This window comes from Carcharhinus amblyrhynchos, chromosome 12, assembly GCF_965287045.1.
Source record: "Carcharhinus amblyrhynchos chromosome 12, sCarAmb.v2.hapA, whole genome shotgun sequence".
Classification (NCBI taxonomy): domain Eukaryota; kingdom Metazoa; phylum Chordata; class Chondrichthyes; order Carcharhiniformes; family Carcharhinidae; genus Carcharhinus; species Carcharhinus amblyrhynchos.
In genome coordinates this window covers 52,572,720-52,597,027 of record NC_137335.1, presented here as the reverse complement: position 1 = coordinate 52,597,027, position 24,308 = coordinate 52,572,720, and the positions used below count along the sequence as shown (strand labels likewise).

The 24,308-nt window shown below is 40.6% G+C and overlaps 1 protein-coding gene across 3 annotated transcripts in view; it reads left to right on the top strand.

The window, feature by feature from the left end:
• ush2a (Usher syndrome 2A (autosomal recessive, mild)) overlaps positions 1-24,308 on the top strand; it is an 815,153-nt gene that overhangs the window by 296,543 nt on the left and 494,302 nt on the right. For all 3 annotated transcript variants that reach the window (XM_080200528.1, XM_080200527.1, XM_080200526.1), the window contains 4 exons: positions 187-317; positions 9,703-9,976; positions 20,016-20,219; positions 20,315-20,395. In XM_080200528.1, coding sequence (XP_080056654.1) covers positions 187-317; positions 9,703-9,976; positions 20,016-20,219; positions 20,315-20,395 — 690 coding nt within the window. The remainder of the gene's footprint in view (positions 1-186; positions 318-9,702; positions 9,977-20,015; positions 20,220-20,314; positions 20,396-24,308) is intronic.

The following is a 24,308-nucleotide window of genomic DNA, read 5'->3' as shown; positions in this document are numbered from 1 at the left end:
CCATTTTATTCAAAGCACTATATTATCAATAAATGCCAGTTCCTGTAATTCTCGATGGACATTGCTCTATGTAGATCACAGCCAAAATACTCAGCCATATACATATGCACCCATTATCCACAACAATTTGAAATACATTATTTCATTGAGCATTTAGTATTAGGTTCTTTATTCCATGTCTTTCAGGATACTTAGAGCTGCATTCAAGTACTTTTTCTGGTGGGATGCAATTTGAGGTCTCGTTTCAACTAAAAACCGACAAGTCGAATGGTTTCCTTTTCTTTGCTTACAATAAAGAAATGAAGACATATCTTTCTGTAAGTTTATCATATTTACTTCCCCAATTATTAAGTAAAATCACACCACATCTTACAGGAACAAGTAAGTTTGAATGAAGTTTTGCAAGAATTGTGTATAACTGTGTAGCACTCACTTTTCATCTCTCTCTCTATTTCTCTATCTCTATATTTGTATATGTGTATTTCTATATATATGAAATTCCAATCTTGCATATTCCTTATTTACATGTCCATGTGTATGTTTATTTGTTTACCAAGATAACTTGGTAAACAAATTTGTCATTTATATTAATGATTTGGATGAGAATATAGGGGGCATGGTTAGTAAGTTTGCAGATGACACTAAGATTGGTGGCATAGTGGACAGTGAATAAAGTTATCTCCAGTTGCAACGGGAACTTGATCAATTGGGCCAGCGGGCTGACGAATGGAGATGGAGTTTAGTTTAGATAAATACAAGGCAATGCATTTTGGTAGATTGAACCAGGGCAGGACTTACTCAGTTAATGGTAGGGCATTGGGGTGAGTTACAGAACAAAGAGACCAAGAGCTTCGTGTTCATAGCTCATTGAAACTGGAGTCACAGGTGGACAGAGTGGTGAAGAAGGCATTCGGCACGCTTGGTTTCATCAGTCAGAGCACTGAATACAGGAGTTGGAATGTCTTGTTGAAGTTGTACAAGACATTGGTAAGGCCACACTTGGAATACTGTGTACAATTCTGGTTACCCTATTATAGAAAGGATGTTATTAAACTTGAAAGAGTGCAGGAAAGATTTACTGAAATGCTACCGGGACTTGATGGATTGAGTTATAAGGAGAGGCTGAATAGATGGGGACTTTTTTCCCTGGAGCATAGGAAGCTGAGGGCTAACCTTATAGAGGTCTACAAAATATTGAGGGGCACAGATCAGCTGGATAGTCAATATCTTTTCCCAAAGATAGGGGAGACTATAACTAGAGGGCATAGGTTTAAGGTGAGAGGGGAGAGATACAAAATTATCGAGAGGGGCACTATTTTCACACAGAGAGTGATGAGTGTCTAGAACAAGCTGCCAGAGGTTGTAGTAGAGGCGAGTACAACTTTGTCTTTTAAAAGCATTTAGATAGTTACATGTGTATGATGGGTATAGAGGGATATGGGCCAAATGTAGGCGATTGGATTAGCTTAGGAATTTTTAAAAAAGGGCAGCGTGGACAAGTTGGGCTGAAGGGCCTGTTTCCATGCTGTAAATCTCTATAACTCTACAACTTTAAGTTTATTTATTAGTGTCTCAAGTAAGTTTACATTAACACTACAATGAAGTTACTGTGAAAATCCCCTAGTCACCGCACTCTGTCACCTGTTTGGGTATGCTGAGGGAGAATTTAGCATGGCCACATCTTTCAAAGTGTGGAAGGAAACTGGAGCACACGAAAGAGCACGTGCAGATTCCACACATAAACAGTGACCCAAGCTGGGAATCGAACCAGCACCCCTGGCACTGTGAGGCAGGAGTGCTAACCACCGTGCCATCATGCATACTGGTTGTGTATTTGGACATCATGTAACACATTGGGAATGCTTTCCTGGGTTTATTTAATAAATGTAGTAGATTGTTAGAGAGGTGAAAAAAAAGCAGTGAAGCATTTCTGCTGGAGCAATATTATATTGCCTGTTTAAATTTACAAAAACATTGGCCTCGAAATATATTCTGTGGGCTACCAGCATGGGAACACTAAGTATGTGTGTCTCAAATTCCTCTATTATTTTCAGTATCTGTGTTAACTCATTTGAAATAAAAAGGTTATCTCTGCAGCTAAAATAGCAGTAAGAAGAATTAATGTGTTAAGTGCACACCAGTAGCCCACAATTCTGAAGACTGAAGGGTTTGTATTCACTTTGCTCAGCGGAGAAGAGGGCATTTCCATCCCAAGGTTTTAATACGGTTTTTATTATCTTTTTTATGTAGGCACTAAAAGTTTATATTTTGATGTGCGAAATGCTTTGTTTAGGTTGCAGGGATTAATATTTTAGTTGCAGAACATTTCATTAATAGCGGCAGTGACCTGCTTGGAAGGACAGGCCATGGTAAGAACTGTGAATGATGCAAACTCATATAAAATCATTTTACTGTTACTGTGATTAGAAAGTGTGAAAGTAACAGCAACAGGCACATGAGTAGTGTATATACAGTGAATGATAATTCGAGCTGAGTTGCAGCTACAGCAGGATTTATGAGGTTTGGATAAAAAAAAATGAAATAAGTGCAGTACTGCACTGTTACTGCTGCTGTATTCTATGGTCAATAATATTTACGAACTAGAAAAGGGTTTACGTTTTCTAAAACATAATTATGTTCCAAATTTTTTGACCTGGAAATCAACTGTTCATTAAAAATCTGCACATTCATGACATACTGATTATTCTCTTAACATTTTCACTTTAATTTCATTGTAGTGTTAACATAGGCCTATTGTAGTACTAATAAATTTTTTTAAAAGTCACTGGGAGACAGTTGTTCAATTTTTCCCGACCAAAACTCATAAATCAACTCACCAAAATGGGACAAAACATGTAATAGTTAAAGTGTGCAAATTTGTTTTCAAATCACATGCAAATCTGTTGTCCTGATAAACAAAGCTAAATAAGATAGTCAACATCGAATATCCCTATTTCATTAGTTCAGTGGTAGAAGTTTCATTAATGCTTCTCCAATTTTGTAAAATTGCACCTGGGCCTGGATAGTATTGTTGCAACTTATTTGGAACGTCAGTGCAAAAATGTTTTTTTTGATGTCCAAATTAAATGCTTTGTTTCATTACAGTTATAAAATCTTTATTGTAGTCGACTGTGAATGTTCTGCAACAAGCCTTACTTACACAGCAGCATAGTGGCACAGTGGTTAGCACTGCGCCAGGGATCCAGGTTCAATTCCAGCATTGGGTGGCTGTCAGTATGGGCTTCACATTCGCATATCTTCATGGGTTTCCTCCGGGTGCTCTAGTTACCTCCCATATTCCAAAGATGTGCAAGTAAGGTGAATTGGCAATGCTAATTGGTCCCTCAGTGTCCCAAGATGTGTACGTTAAATGGATTGGCCATGGTACTTGTGCAGTGTTATGGGGACAGACCTCTCTTTTAGAGAGTCACTGCTGAATCAATGGGCCAAAAGGCCTCCTTTGCACTGTAGGAATTCTACGATTCCATAATTTGATAAAGATTGGCACAGAAAGAAACAAACCCCACCTCCCCAACTCCAATCCCACAAGCTTCAGTCTAGGGGCTCTCACCCCTCTATTCTCCCCTCCACCATCACCAGCACTGGGGCTCTCCCCTTACCCCCCCCACCACAAGTAACTGAACAGAGGCCCCCTCCCCCTAACAAACTTAATGCAAACCCTGCCCCCAATGGTGCTCCCCAGTATGTCCACTCCAGCACAGGTAACTGGTCTCCACCTTCCCCTGGGGCTGATAATTAATTTTGTGCCCTGGGGAGAATCACCTTGACTGATTCACTATTTTCATAATCTGTTGTAAACTTTGCTATCTTGAGGGGGGAAGTCCCGGAGGGAGGGCTTCCTAATGATATTATAATGTAGGTTCCCAGCCTTCTGCAGTGGATTTCTCATTATGCCGCCTACGAGGCATGAAATATCGGAATATCGGAAATGATAATCTCACTGGGGAAAATCGCATTTTCCAATCCTTGCTAGATTTCCCATCCACACATTGTTCTTACTGACAGTTAATGCAGCCTCAAAATAACCCTATATAAAACAGACGAGTGCTTTGGTCATCCAACTATAGGTCTCTTTCAGGATGACATAAACTTGATGGAAAGAGGAAATGGATTGGTAGATTTTCTGTGGTATTTGGCATTGTATCCTCTGTTTCAATCTGGCAGAACTGTGAAAATTTTGTCTTTATTGTAATAAATGAAACTTTGTAAAAGCTTTAGCTGTGGTTAATCTAACCCAGAAGACTGGATCAGTTCAGTCCTGTTCATGACTGTGCAAATTATCACAGAAACATAGACAATTGGAGCAAGAGCTCACCATTCAGCTCATTGGACCTGCTTTACAATTCAATGAGATCATGACTGATCCTCTATTTCAATACCGTACACCCGCTCTCCACCCATGTCCCTTGATGCTTCTAATGTCTAGAAACCTAACTATTTATTTCATAAATATGAACAGTAATTTGGCCTCCACAGTCTCCTGTGGCAGAGAATTCCATAGGTTCGCTAACCTCTAGGTGAAGACATCTCTCAATCCTAAATGGCCTACCCTGTGTTGTGAGACTGTGACCCCTTCCTCTACACTCCCCAGCCAAGGGGGCCATCATCATTTCATCCAGTACGTCTAGCCCTGTCAGAATTTTATACATTTCAATGAATTCCCATCACATTCTTCTAAACTCCAGGCTTAGTCAGCCCAGTCACCCTTCATTCGACTACCTTGCCATCCCAGGAATAAGTCTGGCAAACCTTTGCTGCACTCCCACTATGACAAGTATATATTTTCTCAGGGAAGGAGACCATACTCCAGGTGTGGTCTCACCAAGGCCCTGTACAGCTGCAGGAAGACATCCTTGCTCCTGTCCTCAAATTTCCTTGCAATGAAGACCAGCGTATCATTTGCTTTCCTAACTGTTTGCTGCACCCATATGCTCACTATCAATGACTGGTGTACAAGGATATCCAGGCCCCTTTATGTCCAACCTTCCAAACATAACACCATTTAAATAATATTCTGCCATTCCATTTTTCCAAGTTAAGTGCAAAACTTCTCTATGAATGTTTTGTTTTTATAGTGAGCAAGATACAATACTTTTCACTGTATGTTAATACATGTGACAATAATGAATCAAATCAAATCATCCATGTTATACTGCATCTACCATGTATTTGCCCACTCATTCAACTTGTTTAAATCGCCTTGAACCCTCTTTCTTTCCCCCTCACCACTTAAATTTTCCCCTAGCTTTGTATATTCAGCAAACTTGGAAATATTACATTTGATCCCTTATCAAAATCATTGATGTATACTGTGAATAGTTGGGGCCTAAGCACTGATTCTTACGGGACCCCACCAGTCGCCTCCTACCATTCTAAAAAAAACCCATTTGTTCTTACTCTCTCTTTCTTGTCGGCTAGCTACTATTCAATCCATGCCTCTGTATTACCCTCAATCCCTTGTGCTTTAATATTGCACACTAACCTTTTATGTGAGATTTTATCAAAAGCTTTCTGAAAATTCAGATACACCACATCCACTGGTTCTCCCTTATCTATTCTACTAGTTAAATCCTCAGAAAAATCCAGTGTGTTTGTTAAGCATGATTTCCCTTTCATGCCTTATTTCAGGATTTCATATTATGACATTATGATGCATAATCTACAGTACCAATTTTAAATTGAGCAACAAACCCCGTTTTCAGAGATATCTTTTGAGAAACCTGAGAGCCCTCTTTCCATGAGAATCAGACCCAATCCGTTGCTAACTTGTGACTTAGCAATGTTCCCTGCTTCAAAATTTTGAATAGACTCCAGTCCTTCTTTAAAGTCCTTATTCATAAAGTGAAATCATAGTTAGTATATTGGTCTTTTGAGCCCATTATTTTCTGTAATTTGGACCTTTTATCAGGAAGAATTATTGTATTGATGGTTATCCTGTCCACAGGAAGGTCAGTCAACTGTCTGTATTAATCATAGTTAATTTTTATACGCATTTGCATCATGGAAAAAATGGCCTGTGGCTCCAACTTAATTTCCTTTTGAAGGTGGTATCTGAGTTTTTCATTGCTGCTAGTATTTTTTTTGCCTTTTAGTTTCTGTACTCTTAAATTTGCATAAGCTACTGGGTTGCCCTTAGGCTTATATCAGTCTAAAACTGTCAACTGAGGTCCAGTTAGATACTGTGAGATGCAATAAATGATCTCAGAGGTTTCCTAATTGATGGGTCAGATCTGATATCTTTGCTTCCAAAACTGAAGTCTTAAATCCGACAAAATATTTCAGCAAAGGCATCCATGAACAGTATAGTTCTAATCACTTACACAAACAACTTTCATTTACATCAACCAGGATTTTCTGGCCCTACTGTGGCAGGGTACAGCAGGCCAGCGCAAAGCACACTGACTTTCTTAGCACATTGGAATTTTCCAGTGGCAGGCGGGGCTGGAATATCTAACCATTGTGCTTTCAGTAAAGGAAAGCACTCCATTGTACTTTGCAGAAGTATAAACAGACAAGAAATAAACCTCAGCCTTTGACTTGTTTCAAAGTGCTGACCTATCCTTTCTCCTTTCAGTTTCTTACTGGCCTGTTGTATATTTCCAGCTATTTCATCCTTTATTCAAGATTTCCAGCAGTTGCAAGTTCTCACTTAACTGCTTTTCTAATATATTACCAAGGAAAACTTTCACTCATAACTTATATCTCCTGTCAACATGCCTTACAGGGTTTCACTCGAGCAGTCCTTAAAAATTACTCATTTTATGAGGTGCTGCATATGTATTTTTCAGCTGGTGATAAGCCATAGGAGCAGGACAGTAAGAAGAAAGTGGTTGGCGATAGAGACATGAGCTGATGCAGGCACTTCCTGGTAGATTAGTTTTTCCATGCTTTTACATGAGTCTATTAGAACATAAAACACATTGGAGGCATATACAGTACACAAGAGAGCAAGACGCATTTTGCTGATTTAATCTTATTAAATTCACATTTTGCAACTCAATATGGAGAGTTGACTCCAACCTGAGCTAATATTAATCTGGTTTTGATTTCAAATATTTGTCAAGCAGCCTCTGTGAGAATGTTGATACAGATGTGAAGTACATCAATTTAATTTGCCTTTCCCCTTTTGACTGAATAGTATTGCTATCAGTTTTGCCAACAGTATTAATAAATGTAATAAATATTTTCAATAGGGTTGTGTGAATATACACACAATTGTTTTACTTCCTGTTTATACATTTTTAATACTCATATTCAGAGACTGATTTGACATGAGTGACAGGGGGTCGTGTCCACTGGTTGGAGAAGAGATGAGAACCTGCATCACTTCTCTCCAGGCGACCCAATGCTATTCCAAAATAATCAGGCATTTACCTAGGTAGCATCAGGCCTCCAGTCGATTAAGTCCCCATGAGATAAGGAGACCAAAATTGCACATACTACTCCAGGTGTGATCTCACCAAGACTCTGTATTACTGAAGTAAGACATCCTTGCTCCCTTAGTCAACTCCCAAGTTGACTAAGATAGATTGAAGTTCCCCAATCTATCTTAGCCAACTCGCACTTCATACATCCATAGTTTCCTTTGTTTAGATTTAGGACCCTAGTTTCAGATAGGATCTCTTCAGTTTCCATTGTAATGAAGAATTCTGTGATGTTATGATCACTGTTGCCTAAAGGGCCCCAACATGATTATTAATTAACCTTCCCTCAAAGATAGCAGCTGAAATGTTGCCACCATTGAGGCTTTTCCGTCCCACTGCAATGAATGGAGATTTAGCTGGGTGAAAAATTCTCCGAACTTGCTGTAGCAGGAGTGTGTGTGAACGGCCAGAAAGATCATGCCCCCCATGTTCTCCAATTAGTACCTGGACATACTGGTCTAAAATAATCACATACACACACTAGGAATTAATCTGCCTCAGTATTATTACTAATTTGTTTTGTCCAACCTAAAGTAACCCATGATTACTGTGGCACTTTTGTTACATGCATTTTAGTAGATTGAAACATGCCGGGAGTGGGGGGGGTGCGATTCTCCTGGCCTGCTGCACTGCTGTAGTCGTGCAGTGGGCCAGGAAACATCAGCAGCAGCCGTTTCATGGGATTAGGCCTGGTGTCACAGCCTCTGCATATCTCCCGAGGTAAGTATTTGTTAGCTCCATGCCAGAAATTGGTAAGGGGGTTAATATATAAACATCATGCAGGATAATTGATTATTATATGGAAATATGGAAATGTCATGGAAATTGACTATTGGGCCTGGGATGGAAGTCTCCAGATCTGCTAGTATCTCCCCTCTACCTTTTGCCCCCCGGGAGTGGTTCCCTCCAGTGGCATTTATAACTGCTCCCCAATAACGCCTGACTCCATAGGAGAGAACAGAGGTGATTAAGGCCCACCGGGAGTTTGGGGTAAGGGAGGTACTTTTTGGGCAGTGCCAATCTGGCACCCTGGCCAAGGAGCCAACTGGCACACAGCAGCACAAAACTCACAACTTGTTGAATGAGAATCACCAAGGGATCAGAATGGAAAGGGCTTACTGTGGGGACAATTGGTGTGGTGGGGCCTGCTGCTACTCTGCAAAAGGATTGTTTGAGAATGGAGGGAATGAGGACCATCGGGGCTGGCCATCAGCTTGTGGGGGGTGGGTCAGGATTGCCAGTGGGGGGATGGGGTTGGAGCTGTTTACCTAAGCAGGGGTGGGAGATGGGGATTGGGACTGTCAGAGTGGGATTTTGCAACTGACCAGTTGTTGGGGTGGACATAGGTGATGGTCATCAGGTTCAGGAGTGGGTCGAGACCGTTGTGGAGAGACTCAGGGGGATTGGGATTGGCCTGATGGAGGGAGGGTATGGTTGTGGGGATGTGTAGAGGTTGTCCCGAGGAGGTCCAGGTAGCCAGCAACAAGGAGGTGGAGGGGTCGGAAGGCCAGCAATCGGCGGGGTTGCGGGCTGGCCAGTGACTGGGGAGTGGGCAATGGTGATGGAGGGACGGGGGGCGGGGGCCTGCGGGGAGTGCCCTGACAGATTGCATGCCCAGTGGCCCGTTCTATGCTGCCAGCCTCTCAGGTGGGAATACTTTCCAGAGTGAATCCCGTTGAGGCAATTTGCAGAGCTCAGAGTGTCAGAGATATGCTCTGATAAGTACACTAAAACAAAATGGGAAATACTCCTATTTTCCCACAGATTGGGAACTTCAAATTTATTTGGGGAGATCCCGGCTGCTGTGCTAAATTTTCGGTAAAAATTAAGTATACCTCTGGAGCAGTTAGCACAATAATTGAGTTAGTAATGGTTTTCAATCCTCAACTTGCCATTAACTGTTTTTGTGTAAGTAAAGACTGTTAATTTTTAAACATTTAACATTAGTATTAATTAGTGCATCCATATTCATTTGAAGGAAAGTGAGAGGTTTTATTAATTAAGTTGTGTTTTGCCAGTTTAAGTATGGAGCAGCCTCCACTGTTTTATTGCAAATTCAAGGATGCATCAGTGTCTATGATTTTATTGCTAATTGCTATATCTAGTCATTTTCAATCTGTGCAAATTAAAAAACATGAACAACTTTCATCATGCAATTCAAGTGCTCCATTGGTTTACGAGATCATAAGTACAGTATTAATTGAATGGATAAAAGCTCTTCACATTCTTTTCCTAATTTTGGATTGCAATCCTATAGGCTGAGTTGCACAGTGGAACTTTAAGCTTCTTGCTCAATACAAGTTCAAGCACAACCCAAGTTGACCTCTTGTTGGGGCTTTCTTACTGTGATGGAAAATGGAAAAGCATTACACTTAAGAAGGAAGGTGCTGTGGCATCGGTGAACGTAAATGGGCAAATGAAGGAAGAACTGGCTACTGAGGAAGAAGAGCTGCAAATAAACTCTCCAATTTACCTCGGTGGGATCTCAACTGAAGCAGAAAGCTTTTGCAGAGGATGTGAACTAAAGCAAGGTTTGTGATGATTCACACACTTGATTTGGACCTGCTTTCAAATTCTCAGATAACATTTTCGCAATGAAATCCCCTTCGGTTCTCTGGTTTAAGAGAGGTTCTTGGTCATTATTGGTAGGACTGAAACTGTGAGACACCCTGAAGTCATGAAAATTATAAGTGCTTTATTTTATATGTTACTTTTATTACACACTCTAACTTGAAGGATAAGATGGTACACAAATTTCTTAATGACTATCATCAATTCTGCCGAATGATTGGTCAGCAAGGAGAACAATTTGTAGTGAGAGAATTTGATAATTTTAGTTGTCAGTCCCTTGAGATACAACAATGGCAATTTATAAAATAACCTGCTTGTGAATTATTTGAACTTAGTAAAGTGCCTTGAGTGATGGTCAGCGAGGGACTCAAACTCACAACTTGTTGAATGAGAATCATGTGCTTAGCTGCTGGAGCCATTGGGCTGGACTTTCCTTCCAGGTGCAGGAACCAGAGGTCATGACTATTTCCAGCTCCTGAACATGCCCTCAGGAGTGGTTGGCGGTGGAGGGCAGTCACAGCTCTGATTTTCAAAGAGTCTGGCAATTAATGGCCAGAAGGCTGGAGGATCAAGCTGAAGCCTTCCTGCTTGAAAGGAGTAGCGGACAACATCGAAAAGTAAGTAAGGGAAAGGGCACTTCAAAATGGAGGCTCCTTCTTTCCAATTGTTTTCAACTAAAAATGTAAAAAATGGATCCAGGCCACAAATTAGGAAGTGGGGAAATCCCTGTTGAGGGAAGGTGACAGTTGCCTGTGAGAGCCTGGAGGCCAATTGGAAAATTCCAGTCAGTCCTCTTCAATTGGCCTTAATATATATTTAATGGGTGAAACTGGCTATCTTCCATCGCTTCCCATCCCACCTCTGCAAAAATGTATTATCCATTATGTCAATATGATATGATGTTTGTGCTTGCATAAGCCATACTGGTGCAAAAAACTTATTTGATTTGATTTGATTTATTATTGTCACATGTATTTATATACAGTGAAAAGTATTGTTTCTTGCATACTCTACAGATAAAGCATACTGTTCATAGAGAAGGAAAGGAGACTATGCAGAATGTAGTGCAACAGTCAAAGCTAGGGTGTAGAGAAAGATCAACTTAATGGCAGATAAGTCCATTCAAAAGTTTAATGGCAGCCGGGAACAAGCTGTTTTTGAGTCAGTTGGTATGTGATCTCAGACCTGATGGAGGAAATTGGAAGAGAATATGTCCAAAGTGCATGGGGTCCTTGGTGATGCTGGCTGCTTTTCCAAAGCAGCAGGAACTGTAGATGGTGTCAATGGATGGGAAGTTGGTTTGAGTGATAGATTGAGCTTCGTTCATGACCCTTTGTAGTTTCTTGTGGCCTTGGACAAATCAGGAACCACACCAAGCTGTGATACAACTACAAAGAATGCTTTCCATGGTGCATTTGTAGAAGTTGGTGAGAGTTGTAGTGGACATGCCAAATTTCCTCAGTCTTCTGAGAAAGGAGAGACGTTGATGGGCTTTCTTAACTATAGCATGGAGGGACCAGGACAGGTTGTTGGTGATCTGAACACCTAAAAATCTTGAAGCTCTTGGCCATTTCTACTTCGTTCCCACTGATTTATACAGGGCCATGTTCTCCACTATGCTTCCTGAACTTAAGGTGAAAGTGATGAAGTCAAGACTCAAAATTACACAATTTTCAAGAAAAAGAAAGGAATTTTGCGAACAGAAATTGGCCCAAAAATGTATGGAATGTAAAAAAAAATCATCTTGCCGCAGCAAGGTGAAACAATCAGCACCAAGTTGGAAGAACATTTCAACCCTAAGCTAGCTAGTAACTTGAAACCAGAAATTACAGAAGTAATTAAACTGTTGGTGAGTACATTGTGAAGATATTTTTCACTACATTGCAACTTTGGCATATTCTTAGACCTACAATATAAGGCAGATGTGTATGTGGATTGGTGGATGATAGAATATAATCAAATTACTGAATATACAAAATCTCATATTTGAACAGATGTGTATGACTGCTGTTTCAATGAAGATGGCAACATAGAATGCTTGGGAATTTTGCCTTATGCAAGGGACTAGTATTGCTTCCGTCCACTGACAGAAAGTTTGCACAAAGCCTCAAGTGGGGATCTAGTTAGAAGAATGCTGGTGATAGTGGGTTATCACTCTAGTGGGTTAACCACTTGGCACAGACACATGAATACAGAAATGCCAAATGTTTTCACTGCTAAAAGCAAAAGGCCATATTGTGAGCGAAGGCTGGAACAAGAAAGAGAACTCATTCCAATGGTAACGGAAGACAGTGACGACACAAGTGTGGAATTCAAAATCTTGAAGTGAATCCAGAGCCTAAGTGAAGAGAAGCTGGGACTGTACAGCACTTCTGCTGCTAACAATCGCTCCAATGACAGAGACTCCTGTGCAACAGTGTTGCGAAATTAACAGTACATCAACTTGTGCATCAATATGGCTACAGATTGCTCCATTATGAGAAGTGACATGTACAAGAGCAAGTACAGTGATGTATTTCTAACTGAGAGAAGATTTCAGTTCAAAATCTATTCTGCTGAAGAGCTAGAAAGGTGTGGATAAATTGAGTTCAATATACAACATAAGGACAAGTCCCTTGAATTGCTGATCGTTATGGTGAGACATAGCGACAAACCAACATAAATAAGAAAAGACAGATTTCGCAAACTGAAGGTATTATGTCTTCTAAGTTGTGACAACCAAAATGTTTGATTTGCTATTAAACAGTTATAGCAACATTTTAAGAACAACTATAAAGACATAATTGGTGTGAATCAGACTCGATACAAAGCAGGTATATTGTAAGGCTACACTGTTGTCCTATGCTCTCATTACCTATGATGGAGAGGAGCTAAAGCATCCTGAAAGAAATGGTTGGGTAGTGTAAACTGAACCTAGTTCAATGTGGATCAAGGGAGTTAACAGTGTCTCACAATAAATGTGGTTACATTCTTTCATGAAGCTTCCCTATTGCAAGAAATCTTCTCCAAAAATCTTCCAAGCTACAATGGGTCGATTCAGCATGGAGTGATGTATAGCCTGTGTGATCAGGGTAGTATGTTGATTAAGACCACAGCAGAGGAAGAGAATCTTCAAGTATTGGATGAAGTGTTAAAAAGGTTCAATGATCACAATATGAAGTTGTAAAGTAACAATTGTGCTCTTGTGCAGTCTGAGGTAATGTAACTTGGCCTGATAATCCATGAAAAGGGGCTACAGTCTGTTTAAGAGAAGATAGAGCCTATAATCAATAATCCCCCAAAACAAAAGATGTGCCTGAGCTTAGATCTTTTCCAGATATGGTTCAATACTACTTGCAGTTTCTGTCTGCAACTATATTAGCTCCATTATGAGCTGTTGAAGAAAGATGTGAAATGGGAATGATCGAACTCACAACAAGATGTCTATGATGCATGCAAGAAAAGCTTGATCAGTGACGCACTTCTTCATGATGACCTGAAGCTACCATGTAACAATTTAAATGATAGAGTTGGAGCAGTGATGTCATGGATGGTGAGCAGGAGAAACATAAAGCACTCAAGTCTCATACTCCCACCAAGAGTGAATGAAACTAAGCTCAGGCAGAAAGGAAACGCTTGGAATCATCTTCACAATCAAAGATTTTCACTGGTTTATCTTGGGTAGTAACTTAATAACAGATCACAAAACCCATAATACCTAATCTAGGATCAAAATCTGCAGCTCCGATGATGGAAGTGTCAGAGATATGCTGTACTTCTCTCTCAGTACTACAACATTGAATATTGCAGTTTGGAAGAGAATGCTATCACTGAAGTACAATCAGTTCGCTACAAGAAGACTTGCAGGCTGCGAAGGGGTAATCTTCACCGTAGAGATAGTGGATGATGACTTTTCTATCACCGCAACTGTAATTGCAGCAAAGCTCTGAAAGAGTCGCTGCACAAAAGAGTCTACAAACAGAAAGGATAAAAAGAACTCAACTGGTGTATAGCTGAGGAACTGAAACCATCCCACAATCATCATAATGAGGTGTTACATTAGCAGCGCTGCATGAAGCGGGGTCAAAACTGAGCGATGCTTAGTTCTTTAAGAAACAAGAACCTGGCAGAAGTCAATACTGATCACACAGAAATAATATCATAGAATCCCTGCAATACAGAAAGATGCCATTCAACCCATTGAGCCTTGCACTGACAACAATCCCACCCAGGCCCTATCCCTGTAACTCCATGTATTTACTCTGCTATTATGCCTGATATTAAGGGACAATTTAGAATGGCCAATCAACCTAACCTGCACATCTTTGGATTGTGGGAGCACCCCAGGAGGAAATCCATGCAGACATGGGGTGAACGTGCAAACTCCACATAGACAGTGACCTAAGGCTGGACTTGAATCTGGATCCCTAGTGCTGTGAGAGAGCAGTGCTAATCAGTGTGCCACCATGCTACAGTAGTCAGCATGATATCCATAATGACAGCTTTCCTTTTTTGACCTAGCCAATGAGCTAGAAAGTTCTATTTTTGCCCCCTCCCATTTTCCTTGGGGTCACCACAATGATAGTTGATCACCCTTCTCCATCCCTTCCTACCAGTCACACATTCATCTTTGAATTCAACAGTATTTAACTTTACCATTGCATCTTTCCATCTGGTTTTAGCCTTCTTCTTTTTCTTCCTGGCAGTCCTATCTACATCACTCACTTCACCACATGTCCTCTCTCTCTCTCTCGGCCACAGATGATCATTTCAATTTCAATTTTTCCTTGGCTACTTTTTTCAATGTTCTTCCAATCTTTCTGATATTGTACTTTCTCAATACTCCACACATCCAAAACACATTCTTCCTCCCTTGTTGACGCTGTCCAAGTTTCAGAACAAAGCTGGCTTCACAACTGTTTGTAGTTTCTTTAACTCAGTTTCAGCAATATTTTTCAATGACATAGCAAACACTCCACTGCACTTCTTCTAAATGCTGAAACCAGAGTTATTTCATCACTTATTTTCCATGGTTATAATGCTGTCTACTCCTACCACTAAGCTGAGATACTTGAAACTACTCACATTCTCCAAGTCTTCAACCATAATCTTTACACCTTTTTAAAAGTTTATTTATTAGTATCACAAATTGGCTTACATTAAGACTGCAATGAAGTTACTATGAAAATCCCTTAGCCACCATACTCCGGTGTCTTTTCGGGTATACTGAGGGAGAATTCAGCATAGCCAATGCACTTATTCAGCACATCTTTCCAAGGAGATTGGAGCAAATGGAGGAAACCTACATAGACATGGGAGAACATGCAGATTCCACACAAACAGTGACTCAAGTCAGGAATCAAACCTGGGTCCCTGATGCTTTGAAGCAGCAGTACTAATCACTGTCTCACTGTGCTGCCCTTCACTCGTACCTACAATCATTGGTTAGGAAATGTACTATTTGCCAAAACTGCAGTAATAAACTGCCAAAACACCTTTGCAAAGACCATTACAAAGGGTACATATAGACCTCCGCGAAAAAGGAAATGCCAGTCTCTTAGTATTCATTGATAGCCACTCTAGGTGGATTAAGTAAAACAAATGAATCAAAACACCACTATTGAATGAAGAAAAATGAATTGCTGTTCATTTTTCTCTCTCTCTCGCAACAGATGACCATTTCAATTTCAATTTGGCCTGGTTTACTAGGGGCGCTTGCCTCAGATATCCACTTGTAATTTTCTTCTCCTCCATTCCAAAATCTCATGAATCATTAAATGGAGCAACTGATTGGCTGAGAAAGAAATGGGATCACCTTGAACGCAAATCAAGCAGTCCTAAACCTGACTCAAAATCAAAACCTGTAAAGATCAGGAAGACCTTGCAAACTAGATACCAATCTTGATTTGGAGATGTAATTTAAGGAGAAAAAGCCAGTTGTATTTGTGCCTAGTGTACACATCCATAAAGATTGTAAAACATTACCCATTTAAAAAATATGTTTTCAAAGAATAAGGTATTGTTTTATGAACAACTCACAGCCAGAGAGGAACTTACCTACAATACCTTTCTATTAGAAATGGAAAGCAGAAAGTTTTATGGCATAAGAATCAAAAAATGTTGGAAATACTCAACAAGTTGGGAAGCATATGGAGAGAAAAACAGAGAAAATGTTTCAAGTTATTGGCCTTTCATCACAACCGAAGAATGGTAGAAAAGTAAAAGTTTTTAAGCTATTAGAATGGGGAAGGCAGCAGGAAGAACACTGGATAGACCAGTGATATGGTAGATTAGATAATAAAAGATTTCATGATGGGCAGCAAGGTGGCACAGTGGTTAGCACTGTTGCCTCACAGCACCAGGGACCCGGGTTTGATTCCGGCCTTGGGTCACTGTCTGCGTGGAGTATGTACATTTTCCCCATGTCTATGCCGGTTTCCTTCAGGTGCTTTGGTTTCCTCCTTCAGTCCAAAGATGTGCAGGTTAGGTGGATTAGCCATGCTAAATTTACCTTAGTGTAGGTTAGGGGGGTTAACAGAGTAAATATGTGGATTGCGGGAATGGGGCCTTGTTGGGATTGTTGTTGGTGCAGGCTTAATGGGCCAAATGGCCTCCATCTGCTCTGTAGGGATTTTATGATTCATGATGAAACAGCCAAAGAGAATGGTAATGGATATCATAAAGAAGCAAAGGTTGAGTCCAAATGAGATGTGAATTACCACGTCCAGACCATTTGAATGTAAAATGAATAAAGAATGAAACAAGACAAGACTGACTCAGCAAAATTAAAAAGAAGAAAGAGAAGCACATAGAACAAAATGGAGGCAGAGGCTATGATCTGAAGTTGTTGAAATCAGTGTTGAGTCCAGAAGGCTACAGCACCCTCAGTTGAAAGATAAAGTGCCGTTTATCAAGTTTACGTTGAGTTTCACAGGAATGCTGTAGCAGTCAAGGACAGACTGTTTAGCAAGGGAACAAGCAGAAGAATTAAAATGACCGGCCACCAAAACTGGGGGTCATGCTTGCAGACTGAATGGAGGTGCGCTATAAAGTGGTCACCTTATTTGCGTTTAATCTCCCATTGTAGGGGTGACCACATTGCAAGCAGCAAATACAGTACACCAAATTGAAAGAAGTACAAATAGATTGTTATTTCACGTGGTCATTTGGCTCATTGATTCCATGCCAGTTAACTGCAGAACAAAGTAGCATGACACCAGTGAAGAAGATTGACGTGAGGTATAGCCAGTTCACTCCCTCTGTTTTTACATACTGTGCATGCAAGAACATCATATTACATGACTGAAATGTATGAATGCATTACACCCTGATGCTGGGGTGATGCTGAAGAACCAGCATGCTAGTTGACAGGGCTATTATTAGCACCCACTCACCTCTGATCTAATGAAGCCTTAAAATCAAGCCCATTGAGCTACCCTCAGACTTATGTGTGTCTAAAACTAACTTGGGGACCTATTTAAAGTCTAGGTGATAGTCAAAAATCTTAAGTAATTTTGTAAAGCTTACACATATTCTCCAGAATACTGAAGGTTTAAGGCAATCCATAAATAATTTTAACAAGAATATCTGAGAAAAGTAGTACTGTAGGCCCTATGCTGCTTGGCAAACTCAAATTCATGTATAACACAATAAGTGTTCATGGCTAACCGCATTTGTGTTCAAGGATTTTTACGCTCCTGGGCAATTCACTTTTTAAGTCAGGAAAAGCTGCCTTCTTTTTCTTCAGTCTGTCATCTCGACTTCTTGCTTTTCTCCTAAGGGAAAGGTTTGGTAACAATGGGACCCAGAACAAGAGCTGTAACAATGTCTGTTTTTGGTTGTTATCTAAGCAGCCCCAGCATCAGATTTCGGGGTACCCTAAAGATGTGCTGGGGAATCTGTCAGGGAACTTCCCAGATAAGAGTTATCATGGCAATTAACCAGAAAGACTAACTTCCCCTGGACAGTTGTGTTCAGACCCATCCAACAAAGTGAGTTAAATTGCTAACCGGATGGTTAGCAGGGTTATGCTAATCAGAGTTATTCTAATAGTTACTTAGATAAAATCAGAAGGAAAAAAAATCTACCTGTACTTTCTGAGTGTTTAGTTTAGGTATCGTTACTGATCCCCACACAAAACACCCTATGCCCGTGACCCTCCAGGACATCCTCCCTATCCCTGATTAATCACCCCCATACAATGTTCCCCACCCTCATACTTCCCTGAGGGATTCTGACCAAGATGTGATCCACCCACGCTCGACTCTCCCGTCCTCCCCCAACCCCGTGGGCCCACTCTCATCGCTGACCTGACCCATCCCGCCCCTCCTGCGAACTCCCCACCAACTCATCCCCATTCCTGACCCGACTCTCCCTAATCAAACCTATCCCCCCCAACCCCTGACCTCTGATCCTCCCCTGCCCACTGACTTCTGAGCACTCCCACCCCTGACCTCCAATACCCCCACTCCCCAAAACCTCCATCTCATCTTGACCTCCCATCTCCACCTAAACTCCAATCATCCCATCCCAATGTCCCACTGCAAATCTCCCCAAATTTCAAACAACATTAATGTTTTGTAATTCCAGCAGACAATTGCTTACTGATGCTAGTTGGAAGCTATGGCCCATTGCTTTCCAGATTCATTGGCCAGAACTCTATCACCTCGCCTCCCACGGAATGGAGCAGGCAGGGGTCTGACAATGGAAATCTCCGTTGATCTCGGGTGGGAATTTCCGGCCTTGCCCAAGCAAAGCTGTAAAATCCCACCCATTATGCCTTTCACCTTAAAAAATGTAATGTTTTGGGGAAATTCCTGGCAGTGAAAGGAAAACTAAATCTTTAAATAAGATTATTTCTATGAAATTCAAAGATATTCATTTTAATGCTGAAATATTTTTAAATTATATAGAAGGAGTTTTGCTGGTTCAGCAGATGGCTATTCTACCTCTGAACAGGAAGGCTTTGGCCCAAGTTCCATTCCAGGACTTGTTGGCTGAGAACGAGCCCAACCAGTAGTACAGGCAAGCCAGCATGTATTGGTGCCAGTTTCCAGCCTGGATAAGTGGGGGAACGTTAGTGAAAAGAAGGACATCCAGCAGTAAAACCACCTGTCAAATCCAATAAAAATAGTGGCTGATAGGAAGAAGTGATCCACTTAACACAGGAAACCTCAAACGAGAAAGAACTTTGTGTGGTGACTTTCATATTCTCATTATGGCCTCTTTTCCAATTCATTATTATAGTTTAGGCAGATTTACACAGATACTAAATAAGAAAAATAACCAGTAAACTTATTTTTTGCTTAAAGATTGCACATTGGCCAGAACATTGAACACAATCCCTGCCTTTCTTCAAATAATGTCATGGGATCTTTCACCTACATCTGATAGGGCCAAGCGTTTAATCTTGCTCCCAAATGACAGCATTGCTGGGATTGCTGCACTCAAATTCTGATACAGAGCTAAATGTGTTCACTTCCGTCTTCATTCTCTTTGTTTACATTGGTCGTATTCTTTATAAAATTAGAATTTTTTTTACTATATTGGTTATAAATACACTTAAATATATTACATATGCATTGAATCTTCATGGTTTCAAATTCATGTTGTATCTTGAAAAACATTTTGTAAATCAAAACTTACTTTGGAAGAATTAATAATTGGGGAGCAGTTAAAAAATGATTCCGCCAATGTTTTGGTGCACACGTGTGTTATATTTTCCCCTTTGCTTTTTTAGGCCACCAGCTACCTCTGAATTTTTTTTATATTTCACCAATGTTTCACTACATTTGTCCCTCTAAACAAACCAGGCAATGCAAAATTGATAAGTGTGAACTTTGTTTCTTACTTGCTGCCAAGGATGATTACAGCAATGTTACTTTTTTTCTCTAAGTTGAACAATAATGGCTTTTCTTTTGGATATATATCTGATACATTGAAAGAAAAGAGGCTGAAGAACTCTGGTTAAGGTAGAAATCATGGATACGGTTTCCCTGTTTATGACTCATTATTTACCAGGTTTCGGTGGGTGCATAAAAGATCTTACATTTACGAAAGGTGCTATCGTAAACTTGGTGACTGCCTCCACTAATGCTGTCAGAGTAAATCTGGATGGATGCTTACCACTGGACGGTACTGGTAACTGTGAAGGAAAGAATTCCATTGTTGTGTACACCGGCAAGGAACACACTGTATACGATGGTGGTTTGCATCCATTTACAGGTAAAACATTTTACTAAAACTTTTCCTATAAGATTTTTCAGCATTTACTTTCACCAGGTGACATTAAACATGTTATTCTTGTTTACCTTCTGAAGAATATTTATACAGAGTCATTGCATCAAATCAAGAAGGGTCGGTGTTTAGTCCTTGGGAGCGAGGACGCACTAAAGAAGGAGGTAACACGTGATTTGTTTATCACTTTATAACCTTGCTGTTCCTATTTCAGTTAAAAAAGAAAATGTTTTTCCTGAGATGTTGAATGTTTTGACAACTAAATGCTCAATGTAGGCCGTTACTCAATCAAAGATCAGCATCTCTTCAAAGGATGTAAACATTTTTGAAATAAAACAGAAAATGCTGGAAAGACTCAAACTCTGGCAGCACCTGCAGAGAAAGAAACAGAGTTAAAGTTTCGAGTCCTTATGACTTTTCTTCAGAATTGAAGAGCGGCAGAAATGAGGTAAGGTATTATAGTTTGAGAGGGGGTGGAGAATGTGGAGTAGAATAAAAGGTCACAGACAGATGAGAGCTCAGGAGAGATTGACCAAGCTGTCATGGATTCGAGATGAAGGGAGTGTTAATGGCGGTGTTAAAGACTGAAGAAGGAGCTAATAGTGGCATAAAGATGAATTAACAGAATGTGTTATTAGGAGAAAAAAGATCAGCACCCTGTGAAACAAAAATAAGTCACTGCTGCCACTTGGCGGAGGGGCATGGGGGATAAAAGTCTTTGCTCAGTCCGCAAGCATAACCCCGACCTTCTTGTTGCTTGCCATTTTATCTCACCATCTTGCTCTCATGGCCACATTTCCCTTCTTGGCCTACTGTGATATTCCAGTAAAGCCTAACATAAACTGGAGGAATAGAACCTAGTCTTCCGATTAGGCATTTTACAGACTTTAACACTGAGTTGAACAACTTCAGACAATGAAGCCTCTCCTCCATTTTGATTTTTCCCTCAAACCCCTCCCCCACAGGGACATCTGTAACATAATTTTGCTTTCACAGAGTGCTGAGCCATGTCCTACTATTAACATATTCTGTTTCCTTATCTTTATGCTATTATTAACACCAATTTTAGTCTTTAACACTATCAATAAGATTCCTTTGTCTTCCATCCATGACATCTTTTTAAATCCCTCTTGAACCCCTATCTACCCTGACCTTGTATTCTGCTCCACTTTCTCCACCTTCGTCTCCAACTATATAATCCATCACGTCCCTTTCAGCTCTGAAAAAGAGTTATATGGGCCGATTCTGGGCCGGGAGTGGCTCACAGAACGGAATTCTCCGTTGTCCTCGGGCAGGACTTCACAAGCCTCACCTGAGCGAGGTCATAAAATATCAGCCATGGACTCTAAATGCTAGCTCTGCTTCCCTCTTCACAGACGCTGCCAGACCTGCTGGGTCTTTCTAGCATTTTCCTTTTATTTCAGATTTACAGCATCTGCAGCATTTTGCTTTTATTTTAGTGTTAACATTTTTGCACCACTTTAGAAAATGTTAAAAATAATTGAAAATTTATGAGAAAGTACGCTGGAAAAGATTAAAGGCTTTTGGTTCCAGGGGTGAAAATTTTCCCAATATACACACAGTATTCGCAATAGAAGTGTTAATGATATTTTGTAAATATAAGTAATGTGCTATGACATTATGGAATACCTTTGGAAAAAATGTTGGTTTGTGCAAGAGTGTCATGACTTTCTGCACACGAAGTGAACTGGACTCATGGCTGTTTTTGTAAACACGGTCAATGTGATCTCCTGCACTGCCAAAGAGGCTGGAGGGGAATTTTCTACATTTTTATTCTCTTTTTGTTCTGGTTTATTTTCGTATGTTTTTCCTCAGCCTGAAGATTACAAGGCTGCTGGGGCCCAGAAGTGTCAATTCACTGATTCTTCAGGCACCATGAATGTGGAGCAGGCTTGGTAGACCAGCCAGTCTTCCTTTGGCAGTCATTTGTGCATGCTTAGTATGAGTTGATTACAAATGTCTTTTGTTAGTACTTACTTGTTATGCCAATGTTGGAGTCAACATTTCACATCTCACAATGAAAATCTCCCTGGTGATCCAAAATCTATGAATGTGTTGCTTTTCAAAATAAGGCTACATTAAAAAAGTAAGAACTTGCATTACCTCTTACAACCTCAGTATGTCCCAAAGCCATGTATAACCAATTAAGTACTTTTAAGGTTTAGTTATTGTTGTAATTTAGAAAAAAACATGGAGATGCAGGCATTGGACTGGGATGGGCATGGTAAGAGGTCTCAAAACACCAGGTTTATCTGGTATCATGAGCTTTTGGAGCGCTGCTCCTTCAATAGGCAGACTCATCTGATGAAGGAGCAGTGCTCTGAAAGCTTGTGATACCAAATACACCTGTTAGGCTTTGACCAGCTGTTGTGAGACTTCTTACTGTGCCCACCCCAGTCCAACGCCAGCATCTCCACCTTATGGCTACCACCGACACCGCAAACCGCCACTCACCTGATGAAAGAGCAGTGATCTGAATGCTCGTGATACCAAACAAACCTGTTGAACTTTAACCTAATTTGGAAAATGCAGCAGCCAATTGCATGAGAACAATTCACTAAGGTACCTTCAACAACATCTCCTGATTTGCATTGACAATGCAAAAGGACAAAGGAAACAGATGCCTGGGAAAATCACCATCTTCATGCCTCCATGTTATATATGATCTTGACTTGAATGTATATCACCCATTCCTTCAATTTCATTGGGTCAAAATCCTGGAACTCACAAGCTAGGGTAGAATTTTGCAGTCCCTCCGGCCAGTGGATTTTCCGTTTCCGGCGAAGTCAGTAGACTTGTGAATGGCTCGTCACATTTTATGGCCTTGTTGTCACAGCAATGAGCTGTCAAAATTCTGACCCCACTGTACCTTCACCAGATGGACTACAGTGATTCAAAAGCAAAACCCACCACCATCTTTTAAAGGGCAACTTGGAATGGGCAGTGAATTCTGACCTTGTTAGTGGCAGTTATATCCCAAGAATGAATTTAAAGATTTGCACACAGCAAGGCCCCAGAAACTGTAATGGAATAAAGGAGCAGATTTTATTTTGTGTGTAGTGTAAGTTTTGACGGGGAGAGGCGGAGCGGGTGGTGGTGGTAGTGGTGGTAGGGTTTGGAGGGCGGTGGGTAGGCGTAGGGGAGTAAATACTTACCAGGCCACTTTGAGAAATCTCCTACCCTTCTTCAAATAGTGATGTGGGATGCTTCATGTCCACCTGAAATTGTGGGTGGTCCCCAGTATAACACCTCATTTGCAAAATGGGACTACCCTAATTGTTCAGAACTTGCCCCAGTACTGCATTGAAATGCCAGTTTTGATGATGTACTTACAACTTTGAACTGGGATTTGAAAGCACAGCCTTCTCATTCTTGTTTTTCGTTATTTATTCATTCATGGCATGTGGGGCTCATTGGCAAGGCCCACATTTGTTACCCACCCCTAATTACCCCTGAACTAAGTGGCTTGGAAATGACAATTACGCTATATTTAAAACAATCTGCTTAGTTGGTACAAGGCTTAACAAAAGAAATATAGACACTGCCCAGTTCTTTTAGTGAGTATATTCATTCACCAAACTGGTAATAATGCTGAGAGATATAACTATTTTGCAGAATGGAATGTTTGACCCTTGTAATTAACAGATAGAACAATACTGAATACTTATTGCACATACTATGTGGTAATGTTATTGCAGGCATAAACATGTTTTTAACATGCAGTATAGAGATAAAGTAATGACTAGCTTGTACTATAGTTAAGTGAAAGACAAATGATCGGATTAAACAATATGTTTGATAAAGCTGTACATATATTGATGTTTTCACAAAAGAAACCTTGGCTGGAATTCTATGGAAACAGCCAAAATCCTGCTGCTGAGGCTGACAGCAGGATGTGCCCCCCCCCCCCCCCCCAATGGCCAATTATGTGGCTGCTACAAGTGTCCCTTTTTAATTAAAGATGGTGGACTGTAGTGCTGGCCCATGGACAGGCTAATGCCTAAGGGAGATGGTGTGTCAATGGTTGAGGGGCCCTTGAAAAGGGGCAAGTGGGGT